Raw genomic sequence first — 16,073 nt, 5'->3', positions numbered from 1 at the left:
AAGACAAGAATCTAATCTCAGTTCCTCACTGTCAAACTATAAAATGATAGCTTTATGCAGATAGAGTACACAGCAGAGCCTGCTTTGATTAATAGTTATCATATATATATGTGGCAGCTAGCGCAAACTAATGGCAAGCAAATAATTCAAAGCGTGGCCACATCACAAATTAATCAACAATTAAAACCTGAAGCATCGTACACAGAACACATGCATCCAAAATGCAACCGGTTTTCAAAAGAAAAATGTGGCAATATAGAGACACGAAAAAATACACACAACAAAACAATACAAAAAACTATGGATTCTGAGTTAAAAATACAGATGTATACTACAGTCGAGAATCAATTCTCAAAAGATTATGGTGTAAATAAAAGTAACCTGCATGTATGCATGCACCAATATAAGCTTATTATTAATCAAAAGAGTAATTATTGTTACTAAACATATTGCACCCGGAATTGGAACTCAGCAAATTATAATGAGTAGTATATTCTGACTTAACCTCTCCTCCTCCTCCAGGTAGCAAATTTCTGTTATCTTCGAGACCACCACCATAAAGATTATAATTCTCCGTGTTTATCAGTATATTATTATCTCCATCAAAACCTCTTCCATCGCAGTACTCATACTGTTGAAACTGCAGATCTGTTCTTCCATAGTTGATGGGGGTAGTGCAACTCCCACCTGATGAGCTGCAACTGCGTTCAGAATTACCAAAATTCATCATGAAATTGTTTCTCTCCATCTGATGAGATTGATAATGGTATGGAACCTGAAGGTGAGAGGCAGCAGCAGCAGCAGTAGTAGCAGAAGTGGATACAAAATTGAGAGCACTAATAATAGTGTTGTGAGGTATTATTCCTATTCCAGAAGGGAGTACTACTTCCTGGCATGATGACGAGAAGTTAGGTTGATGATGATGTTGTTGTTGTGGTTGTTGTTTGATCAGGTGGGAGTTGCAGGAAACAAGACCTAGAAATTTCTTCTTCAGTTTGGTGTTCCAGTAATTCTTGATATCATTGTCTGTCCTGCCTGGAAGATGCGAGGCTATGATGGACCATCTGCTTAATGAATTAAACAATTGATAACGTGATTAATTCAACAAGTAATAATAGTAACTAGCTAGCTTTACTGATGATATACCTGCTTCCAATAGAAGAGAAGAGGTTGCATATGAGTCTGTCTTCCTCATCTGAGAACTCTCCATGTTTTATGTTGGGCCGCAGGTAATTGAGCCATCTCAGTCTGCAACTCTTCCCACATCTATTCAATCCTACATGTACATAAACAAGGTAACAGAATTTATATTTCTCTGAGAAAAAAAAATGAGGGCCTAAAAAAATAAACTATATATATTTAAATTAACCTGCTTTTTGAGGAAGAGCAATCCAGTTTCCACCCGTGCCATGCTTGTCTATGAAATCCTTGAGCTTGGCGTCCTCTTCAGGAGACCAAGGGCCCTTCTTCACGCTGGCCTTGTCACAGCAAGGAGCTCTCCCCATTGGAAGCTTCTTCCTGTTGCTCTCTCAAACATCCAAGTCCAAAATCGTAGTCTCTAGCTGTTTTCTGAGGTTGTAAGCTGGGGATCAGATTTAGGAAGATAGATCAGAAGAAGAGATGATGCATGCACAAACTGCAAAGAAGAAAAGAAGAGAGAGAAAGGGAAAGGGAAAGAGATACATATTATAGAGTTGAGTCTGGCGACAAGTCAAAGTAAATCATGCATGTGTTTTTCTTAGTTTCATTCATATTTCATGGCTGTCCATGGAATACTCTAATAACGAGGTCAAGTTGGGTGGATAATCCCTTCTGTTGTCTTAATTATTTTATTAGGTCATGGCTTTCTAAGGATGAGAACAGTTAACAAGTGTATTCATTTTCAAAAGTAATTCATTAGAAATATTAGACCAAGTATACATTTTAAATTTTTGTAACATTTTATTTAACTAATCTAACATAATTATAACATTTTTTAATTAGTCATTTAGTCTTCATTAAATGACAATGTGATATGCATGCCACATGTTACCATGTATACTAAAAAAAAATGATAATCCCAGTCAGTCGCATTGACTCAATCTCTGGGGGTGACCGGCTCGGTCCCATGGAAGTTTTTCACCGACCACCAGGATAAATCGGGAAGCGCACGCAGCGGCCAAATCATGTATACTAATTACTATTAAAAGTTGTATTTGTAATGATGAATTAGAGGAATTATTTTCATCTATAGTAGTTTGTGTATATTAGATGCCATATCATTATTTAATAAAGATCAACTGATCAATTGATAGATGTTAGGTTTGAATATAAAATCTAAACATTATGCTACACTAAATAAACATAAAAATAAAATTATAGAATTTGAATACCATGCATTTAGAACATCTTGACACATTCATCTCGATTCACTCCTTTAATAATTGGAAAATGTGAAAATAAATATTTGTATCTTGTACACTCTTGTATTAGTGTGAACTTCATGTACCTGGCAAGTATTTGTTTGCTCTTTGTCTTCAGGTTTTCATGCACAATTGATTTTATTTATAGACAAAGTTTGATTAATAAGGTATTTAAACTTTTGTTCGCGCATTTGAAATTAAATCAAATTTAAAACATTCACACAAAATAAGATAAAAATTGATTTTGACAATATTATTCTTTTTTTAATTACTTATTTAAGATAAAGAAATTTAATATATTGTACTAAGAGTGTCTAAAGGCTCATATATAGTAGTCATCAAAATCAATGATTTTAAAAGTGTATATTGATTAGCCAATTAGCTTATGGCCAAATAATATTTTTTTTATAAAAAATAAATCATAAGATCTTTTGTAATTAGCTTGAATTTACTTTTGTCAATTTTTTGGACCCAAAGCTTGTGTCTTTAAATTTGAGAATTTTAACCATTATGTGCTTTTAATTAGCGTAAGTAAAATCCTAAACTTTTCTTTCTTGTGTTCAAATAACACTACAAAAAATAACAGAAATAGCGACGGACCAATTCCGTCGCTATTCGGTCGCTAATCGCTGTTAACGACCGAATAGCGACGGAAAAAGCGCGTCGCATTTTTTTCGGTCGCTGACGTCACTATAGCGACGAATTTTTAATTTCCGTCGCTAATTAGCGACGGAATTTTTCTACCCGTCGCTAAGTGGTTTGCGACAGAAATAATTTTCCGACGCAAAAAATAGCGACGGAAATATAATTCCGTCGCAAAAAATAGCGACGGAATTATAAATTCCGTCGCTAGTTTAGCGACGGAATTATAAATTCCGTCGCTATTTCGGTTTAAAAAATTAAAAAATATATATTTTTTTTAGCGTTTTATGCCGACGAAATTTAGAATTCCGTCGCTAAAATAGCGACGGAATTTAATTTCCGTCGCTATTTTTGCGACGGAATTCTAAATTTCCGTCGCTATTTTTTGCGTCGGAAAATTATTTCCGTCGCTAAAGTAAAAAAAAATTAAAAAAAATTATTTCCGTTATTAGCGACGGAATTATAAATTCCGTCGCTAATAATATAATTTTTAAATATATTTTAATTTATTTTCTGAATTTCCCTGTTTACGCGACAACAAAACACAACATAATATAACATAAGTACATAAACAGACCAATAATGATAAAACACAACACTAATATAACATCTGAATACAACACAACAAAATACTCCGATACAATCTGAATACAGTAACATAATTACAAATATCTAGATACAATGATACTATATCAAATGTCAAAATACAAAAACTCATCAAAAAGAAGTCTAAACCAGCCAAGACAAAATAGAAGATCCTGCAAAAAAACCAATAAGATAGATTAGTAATAGAACAACATATTTGAAAAATGCATGCTTACAATTAATAACGTAAACAAATTAAAAGTAATAGAAATACTAACCTACCATGCAGACAGCTACTGATCAGGAGCATTAGGGTCCTGAGTCTCCGTATCAGGGTCCGCACCTCGCATCGCAGCTCGCAACGTATCATAAGCAGGCATCGATGGCGTCTGGCCGAAGGCCTCCATCCAGGCTACCATCTGGCGCCCAAGCTGAGCTTGACTTTCTGCCTGCGCCTCTAATGCAGCGAGTCGATCTTGCTGCCCCGCGAGTCATTCCTTTAATTCTTGATTTTCTTTTTGTAGTGCTTCTATCGCTGAATCTGATCCGCTGGGGCGACCCCTGGGTCTAGGGGCCATCACACTATCATATACGACTCTAGCCTGGGACCCTAGACCGTAGAGGAAAATACAAATGACAATATTTGTCAATATCCTAAATTGAGAAAAATACAAATGACAATATTTGTCAATATCATCCCTAAGTTAATTTTGTAAGAACCACCTCACGACTTAATGCTCACAAATTATAACTTGTTTAAATTATCTAGATACTAGAAGAGGATCACAAACATATTAAGTTTGGTGAAATATGATGCCTCTATTGTTAGTTAATAAGCAAATTAATAGCATGCAGCTATTGCATTAGTTAAACAAAAAAATGCAGGAGCAATTGCATTATTGCACACTAGATTTAGTTTGGAACAAGTCGTCGGTAATGGACAGTGGTATTTTAAGGATAGATTGTAAGATGTTTGATATTGTGTACAAGAGGATGCCCTTTTTTATTTGGAGTTTATACTAATTTACTCTATGGTTGCAGTTATGAGGATCGTCATATTGCTTCCAGAAAGAAGGAAATTGACAATAGGGGTATGACACTTGTTCTAATATCAACTTGAAATGGAAGAAACATTATGTACCTTAAGATATAAAGTCACAAGATATAACTACTTCGTTAGTGTACCTTAAGACTAGATAACTTCCAAGTTCATAGGCCAAATAAATTTTGCTAAAGAACTGAACTTTACAGGCAAAACTCCATAATGATAGAATTTGAGCTATGATAAGAGTTAGGTTATATTTCTTCTGAGAAATTTTAAAAGTGTTAGAACAGATCAAGTTCATCTTCCAAAAAAACCTTAAAATTCCATATTCCACCAATAAGTTTATGGATCTCTAAGATTCAAAGAAACTTGAAGAGTTAACATTTTTATCACGAAGCTTCAAAGAATGGATTATCATAAAGCATATAAGGCAAGTCCCATTTCAATCTTCGCTTACAAAAACCCTAACCTAACCGAGATGCAGATCTTGCCGCCGGTAAGAGAGATCATCATATACCTGACCGAGAGGAAGTCGAGACGAACTTGCCGCCGGTAGGAGAGATGGCCGGAGAGAGCCGAAAGAAGCTCGCCGGTCGGAGGAGTGTGCGCCGCGAGAAGAAATGGCCGCGAGAAGAAATCGCCGGAGGAGAGTGCGTGCGCGAGAGAGGATAGTGCCGGAGGGAGGAGACTACCGGAGGGAGGACACTGCCGGAGGGAGGAGACTGCGCGAGAGAGGAGAGTGCCGCGAGAAGAAATCGCCGAGAACGAAGAAAAGCGCACGGGAAGGAAAGAAGAGGGTCGGCGGAGCCCTAAATTCCCGACTTTAGCGACGGAATTAAATTTCCGTCGCTAATTAGCGACGGAATTATTTTTCCGTCGCTAATTAACGACGGAAATTAATTCCGTCTCTAGTTTTAGAGACGGAAATTTTTTACGGTCGCTAATTAGCGACGGAATAATAATTTCCGTCGCTAATTAGCGACGGAAATTAAAGTTCCGTCGCTAATTAGCGACGGAAATTTAATTCCGTCGTTAAATCTTTGTTTAGCGACGAAATAGAAATTTCTGTCGCTAAATTTAGCGACGGAATTAAATTCCGTCGCTATTTCCGTCGGTAAAACCTGTTTGTTTTGTAGTGTAAGTTGATATCACAAAAATTATTGCTTAATGATACAATAGTTTGCACCAACTGAGTGCCAATTTTTAAAGTGCAAGATGATTGACAAATCAACTTGCACATTTCAAATTAAATATTCTAATTATTATGAGCTAGCGTTTAAATTTCTTAAGTAGAGTATCAGTACTATGTTCAAAATAATTTTATTTTAATGAAAAATCTGAACGCAGAGAGTTTTATAAATTAATTTATCCATTTTGTGTTAATTTTTAAAGTGCGAGTTGATTTACAAATCAATTTGCACTGTCAAAATTAAAAATTTTAACTTTTACTAACTTCTAAACATACATAAGTATAAAATTAATATATTTTTGTATAAAATTAATTATTTTATTGAAAATTTTGATTGTAACTTATCTATTTTATAAATAGCTTAAGCTTTACAATCAATGACATTTTGATAAAAATTAATTATAGAGAAACTATATTGCTAAATGTTTGTGTAATCAACCTCTAATCAAGGTTAATCAGATTGACCAAGTTCAGTTGATCAAATTCAAGTTGACTCTAGTTAAGTTTTGATGTCAGTTGGTTGAGTGAAACTTTGAGTAGGTCAAGATTGATCGGATACTCGACGATAGAAAAATCTAAATAAGTCATGATTGATCGGACATTTGACAGTCAAAAGTCCAACAAGTAGTTGACAAGAAAAAAGTCGAAGTGGGGTATGATTGACCGGATACTTAGTAGTCAAAAGTAAGGGGTGAAGTTCAAGTGGGTCACAAAGGACCAAACACTTAGTATAAGAAGTGAAATTCAAGTCGGTCAAGGTTTATCAAACACTTGCCATGATATGGATGAAGTGCAAGTCAATAATGGAGGATTGAACACTTGGCCTATGAATGAAAGCTCTAGCAAGTCAAGGTTGACCGGATGCTAGGCAATAAGAAAATCCTGATATGTCAAGATTGATTGGATGCTGGAAAATAGAAGGTCTCGACTGGTCAATGTTGATCAGATATTGGGCAAAGAAAGTCCTAGTAAATTGAGATCAATCAGATACCAAGTATAAGACTAGAATTCAACTTTGAAAATACTGAAATAGAGGTATCAATTGATTGTTAGGTAGTAGCAATCTATTGATGAACCCTAAATCCTGAAATTAAGATTTGAGAGGGTTTTCAACATTGTGACCAGTGCACCAATCAATTGCGAACAGTGTATCAGTCGACTGTAAACAATAACTTTGTTATAATAATCGTGAGCAATAACTATGCTATAGTATAATTGATTGATGAGTTTGAACAATCGACTGATATTAATATAGTAGCAAACAAAAAGTTTGAAAATCAATTGACTAGACTGGTTGTCAATTAGTCGATTGATGAGTTTGAGTATTCGACTGATGACATTGTAGTAATGAACATAAGGTTTAGAAATCAATTGAAAACTCAACTGGTTGCTTGTCAATCGATTGATGAGTTTAAACAATTGACTGATGGCATTGTAGCAGTAAATAGAAGGTTTAGAAATTGACTAAACATTCAATTGGTTGCCTATCAGCCAATTGATGAGGTTTAGCAATCAACTGATGGTGGTCAAACTAAGTTGGGAAGAGCCATTCTGCCAGTGCAACAGTCTAATTCAATGGAATAGTCGATTGATAGGTAAGATCAGTTGACTAATAGGTGAAAATTAGTCTAACAGCAACCCTATAAAGAGGGTTTCAAGGAAGTTTAAAGAAGTCAGTTCTTAGGAGTTTGACAACGAAGCACTGCTATATTTTCTGATCAACAAGAGGCAATTCAATGCAATAGGAAGCATCCAAAGCGAAGTTCACTCATGTAAATGTGTATTGTTGTATTTGGTTGTATTATTTTGTAAAAAACAAATTGTAATAGACTTCTCCACCTCTAGAAGGTATTCAAAAAAGAGAAGGTGTAGTGGTGATAGTTTGTTAGAACTAAGCCTTGGACGTAGCTACCTTGGGAGGAGGTGAACCAAGTGAATCAATGAGTTGTGCTTGTGATGTGAATCTTACATCAAGTTTCCTCTGCCAATCATTCAATTAAGATAACACAAAGAGATAAGAGATATTCCCTCTAGCTTATACCGGTCCTAACAAGTGGTATTAGAGCCTAGTTGGCTCATGATTGGGTTAACCTCCAAGGAGCTCAACTGCTAGAGGAAGAAGAAGTTGAAATTTCAAGCCCTCTAATACCAACAAGTGTTGTGATTTCAGGATAGATCCTTGAAATGCATTCAGATACAACATCCAAGTACCTTTGCCTTTCAGATTAGGATGATTCAATCAATGGAAGGCAAGAATGGAGATGTTTTTTCAAATAAATATAGAAGAGTGGTTCAATCTAATGGAGGGGTTTAAGGTTCCAAAGAATAAATGAAGAGGACTTCTCGACAATGGCAAATGGATTGAGGAGCAAGTCCAAAGATCCATAGCACATGACAAAGTAACTAAATTTTAGTTAATTTGATGTCTAATTATGTTTTAAGCAAATTAGATAAATTTAGAGATGCTAAGGATCTATGGAGCAAGCTTACCGAGCTCCATGAAAATCCTTCACTGGCACAAGATGAAAAAGAGGATGAGTCCAAGGAGGAAGGCTCCTCAACATGAGATGATTTGGACATTGAGAAGTGCTATAAGATACGAGAATTTTTATTATTTTAATTAATATTTTATTAATTTGGTGGATCAATTTTTGAACCAAATTGAGCCAACTTGGTTAGGTTCATGATGGAATGAGTTTTGACAAAATTAAAAGGATGAGAAGATTCGTCTTGTAAAGACGAATCGAACAAAACTAGTTTGAGTCAAATCAGAGTTCGTTTGGTTAGTAAATCAAGCAAACCAAAAATGAATCCGATTTGTTACAGTAAACCCTAAGTTTCGAGATTGGCTTGGTTCGGTTCGTGTGTGTGGTCCGGTTCAGCCAAATCCCAATCGCGGTTTTAATAAAAATCGCGTAATCGCGATTTCCTCCCCCTCCCGCGTCTCTCACAGTGCCCGTGGTTGAGTCCGCCAGAACCGAAGGACGCCGCCGCCCGTGCCCGTGCCCGTCAGCAAGAATCTCGGGTAGGAAGCCTATAAAGAGGGTCGATCGAAGGAGAGAGCGAATGCGAGTAAACCTAGCTGCCAACCCTTCTCCTCCCCTATCCGCCGCTGCTTCCCTCTGCTCTGTTTCGCCCTCACCGTTGCCCTCGCGATTCCCTTGTTGCCAGAGTTAGCCACCGCCACGTGAAGACTGGCAGCCTTGCTACCCTATTCGCCGCCTCCTCTCGCCTTCCTTTATCGTCGAAGACGCGCCACCGCCGTCCCTTGCTCGATCACCGCCTGTCACGATCCGACGCTGCCCCTGCTGCTTGTGTGAAGAAGACGCCCCCGCCGCCCGCCGCTCGCCAGAAGAAGCCGACGGCGACGCCCTGTCGCCGCGTCTCCTATTTTCCCCACGAGAACCCCTGCCGCCAACCGCTAACCAATATTTCAGTAAAGGGTTTATTAATTGGTGAATTGGATTAAGGTTAGTTAATTAATTAAGGCTTGTTTGATTAAACAAATGATATTGGATTAATTAAGATAATTAATCTAGTTTAATTGGATTATTAATCAGTTTAATTACATATTAATCAGTTTAATAATTTGTTAATTAGTTAATAATTAGTAATTAATTGCTTGATTAATTAATTTAATAACTAAATTGTTAAGTTAGATAATTAATGAGTAGTTAATTAATTAAGTTTAATCAATTTAATATTGAAGGTTAATCTGTTTAATTGAACAAGTAGATAATTTATTATTTGATAAATAGTTAAGTTTATTAATTGATGAAAATTTAATTAGATGGTTAATTATTTTGATTGATAAATTAGATAAGTTATTAACTTATTAATCCATTTAAGACTTAATGGGCTAATTTATAATTAAGAGATTAATTATTTACCGTTAACTGAAAATAAATTTGAGAATTGATTAATTAACTTAAGTAAAGTAGTATTTAATTATCTATCAGTTTAATAATTGATTAATGACTATTTAATTCATTTGGTGGTTAATTGAATTATTAATCAGATTAATAATTAGATCATATCAATTAAGTATTAATTGAGTTAGATTAACTTTAGAATCGACTAGGATTTACCTTGTTGAAAAGTAAATATAATATTTAGAAGATATTTATTTTAATTACAGGACCTTGATCTGTTGATCCTGCTATACGCGGAGGATTTTATTGGGGTTCTTATTGCGATGATTCATCAATTAGGTGGGATACTCCTATGCTTGGTCAACACAGGTTCTCCTTTCATAATGCATGATTACCTTGTTGTTATTCTTATTATAGTTGTTGCTTGATTCATTGCTTGATACTTACCATTGACCTTAATATGATCTTGGTACTATTAATACAGTTTCCTTAAGTGTTGTTTATCTATGTTGATTTATCATGATTGATGTTGCATACACCTTGATGTTGTAGTAGTTATCTGTTGAACTATGCATCATAGTATGTTGTTGTTGTAACTCTCACTGCACAGGTTGGGTGAGAGCATTATAGCACTGCATAGGTTGGGTATTACCAGGACTAGCTAGATAGCTCTCTCGAAGACTGTCCCTCCCCTCGCGTGTAGTGGTCTGTTGTTGGAGCGAGTGATTCCTGTCGTGCATCCCAGTTCACTGCACAGTGTAGGTGTCTGAGAATGTTGACGGCAGACGGTGATATTTTTTCTGCTCCCCACTCACGTGTAGTGGTCTGTTGTTGGAGGGTATGCAGTTGTCCTGTTTGGTGCCCCAGTTCACTGCACAGGTTAGGTAAACTGGGGGTGGTTAGTACAGACAGTAACCATGCATGTATTTGTTGTTAGTTGTTTACTGCATTTATAGTTGATGCACTTGTTGCTATATGATTATGAAATTATTGTTATATGACTGTTGCATTTGTATGACATGACATACATAATTATCCTATTATATATTGATCTTGTTCTTGTAGTCTCATGTTGAACTGTATAACTGATTATATCCATGCTTATATTCCTTTGATACCTTGTTATGCTGTGCACTTTTATCTAGTACCCACTGAGTATTTTGTACTCGCCACTCAGACCCTGGAGTTTTCTGTCTCCTCAGGTAGTAGATAAGGATATCGAAGCTTGGAGTTCTGCCAGACTGCCCCCATCTCATAGCAGGAAGAAGATTTTAAATTTTATGATTTTACGGATTTGAGTTGTATCCGTTATATGGATTTCAGCATGGATGTTATCGTTATGTTTCTGCTTTATTGTTGTAGATTTTGGTATACATTGTGTTTTTGTATAATCATGGTCGGTTTCTCGTTGTTGTAGTGGTGTGTGTAGTTGATGATGAGTTGTATGTGTTGTTATGGCCATGTGAGCCTTTATCCATGTACTTTAGTAGTTAATTACATATATATATTGTATTATTGTTTTGGCCGTATAGGCCTATATGTTGATATGTACTCAGGAAAGTTGAAGTGTTACAGGGGAGATGCTACTGAAATTTTTGGATGGTCATCTCTCGGGGCGTGACAAGTGCTCAACATCGAGATGGAAGATGAAGAAGCATCCACCTCAATGATTGAGGGGAGAAGTCATTGACATCAAAATGAGATGAACCCTGAACATCCGGAGCTAAGGAAGACAAAGAGTGTGCTACATCTACGAGTGGAGATAGCTTAACTCATGAAGGTATAACAATTTCTATTGTTAAAAATAAAGAACATATCTTGTGTTTTGAGTGTAGGAAGAAAGACCACTATAAGAGCAAGTGTCCTAAATTGACAAAGATGAAGGCTCATGTGACACCCAAGGTAAGGAAAAAACCAAAGGAATTCAGAACCTTGATATAAAAGGGTAAATAGCACATTGTGTGCTTCACATACAATCAACGGGGACATTATCAAAATCAATGTCCAAAGAGGAGACATCAAGGAAAAGATAAGGGAGGAAGCTCAAATTTAGGGAGAACTTGTAAGGTATTTTTCATAATGCAATTCCCTTGTGTCATGATAAAAAGAATGTAAGAAATAAGTTTTATGAATTTAGAGTTTATTATCATGAAAATAAGTAGGATAATTCTAAGGATAATTTGAGATCATATCATACTAGAACTATCTCACCTAAGGATAAAAAGGTAGAAAATATCGCAGGCAAGAACCTTAAGAAAACTAGATACATGCCAAGAAAAAGAAATGATCAAGCTAGACATGGACAATCAAGAATTAATGATTTAGAGATGGAAAAATAAATCTTGAGGTCAAGACTTAATAAGTTGAAAAGACTCTTAGGAAGATGAAAATTTTATTTAAAAGGTCATAGAAATAAAATCTAGGTTTAGATAAACAAGAGCCATCAAAAGACAAGAAAAGTTTGAGATACAATACTAAGTCCAAGGAAAGCATGACTCATATAACAGAGTTCCATATAACTATGGAATAAATTTTAGATCTATGTGTCAAGTCAAGGTTACAAGGGAGGCTATCCCTAATATTAACCTTTAGGAGACTAATATGACTAAGGCTTTTAAGAAGCCTAGGAAAGCCATTATAAAGGTATCTAGAGAGGTTATCTCTAATAAGTATCTAGTATATCCAAGGAGCTTTAATAGATATTAGGTTCCTAAGAGTGTGATCCCTTCACACTAAATGGGTATAGAGTTTGTCAACCTAAATTGGAAGGGTAGTTAACTCAATCATGATAAAGTTGATGTTTTAAAACATTTTCAAGGTATTGTGATATCTTGAGAATGGAGTCTCAAATCTTATCTTGAAGATTTTCTAGTGTGCCAATAAAAAATGAGTTCTTAAATTGATTAAAATTGGCACGATAGGATAGAATCATAAAATGTGCCAAGTTTGAAATGTTTGGCACATTCGAGGGAGTTAAGCCACTTATGTCAAATTTAAAATTTGATATAATGATTATTTGATAACACTTAGATTAGAAATCTAGGTATTTTTATTAGTCTATCATATTTATCATTTTTTGTGTGTCGTAATACATGTCATGATATCATATCAATATTTATCTTGTCATGAAAATATATTATTTGATATTATCATGTCATATCATGCATGCATCATTTAAACTTGATAGAGTTCCTTTTGAAAGTTATGTATTGGTGTATGAGCATGCATGCATCATTTAAACTTGATAGAGTTCCTTTTGAAAGTTATGAATTTGATGTATGTCATATTCATTTATATACATAAATTTTAATTTCTTGTAATTAAGGACAATGATATTAGTTGATATTTTATGTAGGATGATCAAATTTAGAGTGCCTAGATAGAGATGCATGATCCCTTAGTTTAGGAAAAAATAAATTTTATATCTCACAATAATAATATGATTAACTTGTGTGTGTATTGAGATATATTATATACAAGTGGGATGTTAGGATGATGAGTTAAGTTCTAGATGCTATTTTTTATGCATCAAAATAAGCTAAGTATCATCAAAACATATGGATTTTATATGATCAATCATGAGGAAAGCTAATGTGCAAGTCATGTGCATTTAGCCCATAGAACATGGTTGGAAATTATGTTTAGAAACCATTTCAAAATCATTTTGAAAAATTTTAATGAAGTCTATTTGTTGATAGGAATCACTAATGATTAGGTTAATACAAAGTTATAGTAAAAGATTAAAGTTTTTAATGATTTCTAACTTTTTCTCATTCTTTAAAAATAAGATATATTTTCTAAAAAACTATTTTTATATGATAGTATTTGACATAAGTAATGTCCGTATAAAATTTCCTATTTTTTAAAAAATTATAGAATTACTTATATATTTTTAAAATTCAAACTAACATTGAATTATAGTTTTTCAGACTAGTAATCGATTGTTGTCCACTAGCAATCGATTGCAACTCATATCAACCGATTGTTTTCCAGTAGCAATTGACTGTTAAGCCAATTTTTGATTGAAATAAAGTTATTTTAGTTGTTTAAGATCACTTTTAGGTATCTTAATTATCTCTAACCCTATGACATATTTGGATAAGCATTAAAGGGAAATTTCTTAGTGAAAATGAGAAGGAAGTGTTAAAGGGAGAAAAATGAGAAATTGAGGGGAGGTTTAAACTCAAAGTTGAATTTTTAACCTCATGTCTTAGATCTTGGAATTTTTTAAAGGTTTAGAAATTCCAAAACATTGTTAGTGTAAGATTGAAGTAAGCATTCCTTGAGGGAGAGCTCCACCTTAAAAGCATGACTACGATATAAAAGGAGGAAAATGAAAGAGTTCAAGGATTAGTGAATGAATGAAGGATTGCATGCTAGAGGTTGAACATTGGAGAAAATGAAAGGTAGGGAACCTCCATTGTGGTGTTGGAAGTTTGAAATGGAAAAAGTGAATTGAGTTTGAGAAGTTTTTTGATGTGTGCTAAAGGGGAAGAATGAAGTGTTTAAGTTAGGAATCATTTATGATTTCAAATGTTGGTGGACTAATAAGTTTGCCTTAACTTAAATATATTGTCAAATATAAAAAATAAGAAGATTATTAGTGCAATCGACCTTTGGTCGGGATGACCAAGCTTGGTTGACAAATTCAAGTTAAGTTCCGATGTTTGATCAATATATTAGTTAGTTGAGTGAGACATCAAGCAAGTCAAAATTGATCAGATACTTGATGATAGAAAAGTCCAAATGAGTCACGGTTGATCGAACACTTGGCGGTCCGAAGTTGAATAAGGACTTGGTAAGAGGAAAGTCTAAGTGAGTCATGGAGAATCAGACACTTGACATAAAAAAGCGAAGTCCAAATTATTCAAGGTTGACTTGGCACTTGATGTGAAATGGATGAAGTTCATATGGATCATAGAGGATCAAACACTTAGCATATGGATGAAAGTCCTAGCAGGTCAAGATTGATTGGATGCTAAGCAATGAGGAAGTCTTAACATGTCAAAGTTGATCAGATGCCAGACAATGGAATGTCTCAGCAAGATAAGAATGTCAAGATTGATGAATGTTAGACAAAGAAAATCATGATTAGTTGAGGTCAACCGAATATCAAATAAGATGAGAATTCAAATTTGAAAAGGCTGAAATAGAGATATCAGTTGATTGCTAGGTAGTAGCAATCAACTGATGAACCTTAAACCTTGAAATTGTTGAGAGGGTTTTTAACACCGTGAATAGTGTATCAATCGATTGTGAATAGTATCAATTGACTATGAATAGTAACTTTGCTATAGTAATCGTGAATAATATCGGTGCTACAATAATAGTTGATTGATGACACTTTGAGCAATCAATTGATGACAATGTAGCAATGATTAGAAAGTTTGAAAATCCATTGATCGACTCAACTAGTTGTCAATCAGTCAATTGATGAGTCTGAGCAATTTATTAATGGCACTGTAGCAGCAATTAGAAGGTTCAAAAATCGACTGAAAACTTAATCGGTTGCTTATTAGTCGATTAATGAATTTAAGCAATCGACTAATGGTACTGTAGCAACAAACGTTTAAAAATTGATAGGAAACTCGACTGGTTGCCTATCAATTGATTGATGAGGTTTAACAGTCGATTAATCGTGGTCAAACTGAGTTGGAAAGAGTTGTTCTACAAGTGTAATGGTCAAATTCGACGGAGCAGTACTAAATTGATAGGTACGATCAATTGACTGGTAGGTGGAATCAACTCGATAGTAATCATATAAAAGAGAGTTTCGAGGAAGTTTAAAGAAGTCGATTCTTGGGATTTGAGGAGTAAGTATTGTTGCATTTCCGGAGCAACAAGAGGCAATTCAAAATGTGTTCGTTTCAATTTATTCTTATTTCATTTGTATTGTTGCATTTGATTGTATCGCTTTGTAAGAAATAGATTGTAAAAGACTTGATCCACCTTTGAAAGGTATCCAAGAAGGGAGAAGGTGTAGTGGTGATAGTTCGTTATGACTAAGCCTTGGACTTAGCCGCTTGGAAGGCAATGAACCAAATAAATTGATGAGTTGTGCTTGTTATATGAATCTTGCATCAAGTTTCTACTGTCAATCATTTAAAGATGACACAAAGTGATAAGAGTTATTCATTCTATCTTAATATAGGAACTGCATCAAACTTAGACGTTCATATGAACGCCTCTATGTAGAGTAAATCTCGGTATGGTGAGCAATCAATACATAAGTTATTAAAATGATCCTTCTATATGGTGTAACATCAAACCCCACATGTTGATACAATGAAGGTAAATAATACAATATAATAAATCAAAATGAACAAATTATTACTTGA

The 16,073-nt window shown here is 34.7% G+C and overlaps 1 protein-coding gene across 1 annotated transcript; it reads right to left on the bottom strand.

The window, feature by feature from the left end:
• Positions 1-415: 415 nt before the first annotated feature.
• On the bottom strand, positions 416-1,556 carry LOC141812653 (transcription repressor MYB6-like). The gene is made up of 3 exons (XM_074700666.1): positions 1,370-1,556; positions 1,147-1,276; positions 416-1,064 (listed from the first exon to the last, which is right to left on the bottom strand). The coding sequence occupies exons 1-3, from the start codon at positions 1,503-1,505 to the stop codon at positions 416-418; spliced, it is 915 nt and encodes a 304-aa protein (XP_074556767.1). The 5' UTR covers positions 1,506-1,556.
• Between the last annotated feature and the right edge of the window lie 14,517 nt (positions 1,557-16,073).

Source organism: Curcuma longa, chromosome 19, assembly GCF_044706935.1.
Source record: "Curcuma longa cultivar G26 ecotype Majalengka, Jawa Barat chromosome 19, ITB_CL_G26_1.1, whole genome shotgun sequence".
Classification (NCBI taxonomy): domain Eukaryota; kingdom Viridiplantae; phylum Streptophyta; class Magnoliopsida; order Zingiberales; family Zingiberaceae; genus Curcuma; species Curcuma longa.
This window is presented reverse-complemented; position numbering and strand designations above follow the sequence as displayed.

What these genes read in the sequence shown, in the direction of transcription:
- LOC141812653 (XM_074700666.1), bottom strand. Translation starts at nt 1,505, where the DNA reads ATGGGGAGAGCTCCTTGCTGTGACAAGGCCAGCGTGAAGAAGGGCCCT. An exon ending in TGCTCTTCCTCAAAAAGCAG is followed by an intron (nt 1,277 to 1,369) that starts GTTAATTTAAAT and finishes ATGTACATGTAG; the next exon opens with GATTGAATAGATGTGGGAAG. An exon ending in TTCTCTTCTATTGGAAGCAG is followed by an intron (nt 1,065 to 1,146) that starts GTATATCATCAG and finishes TTCATTAAGCAG; the next exon opens with ATGGTCCATCATAGCCTCGC.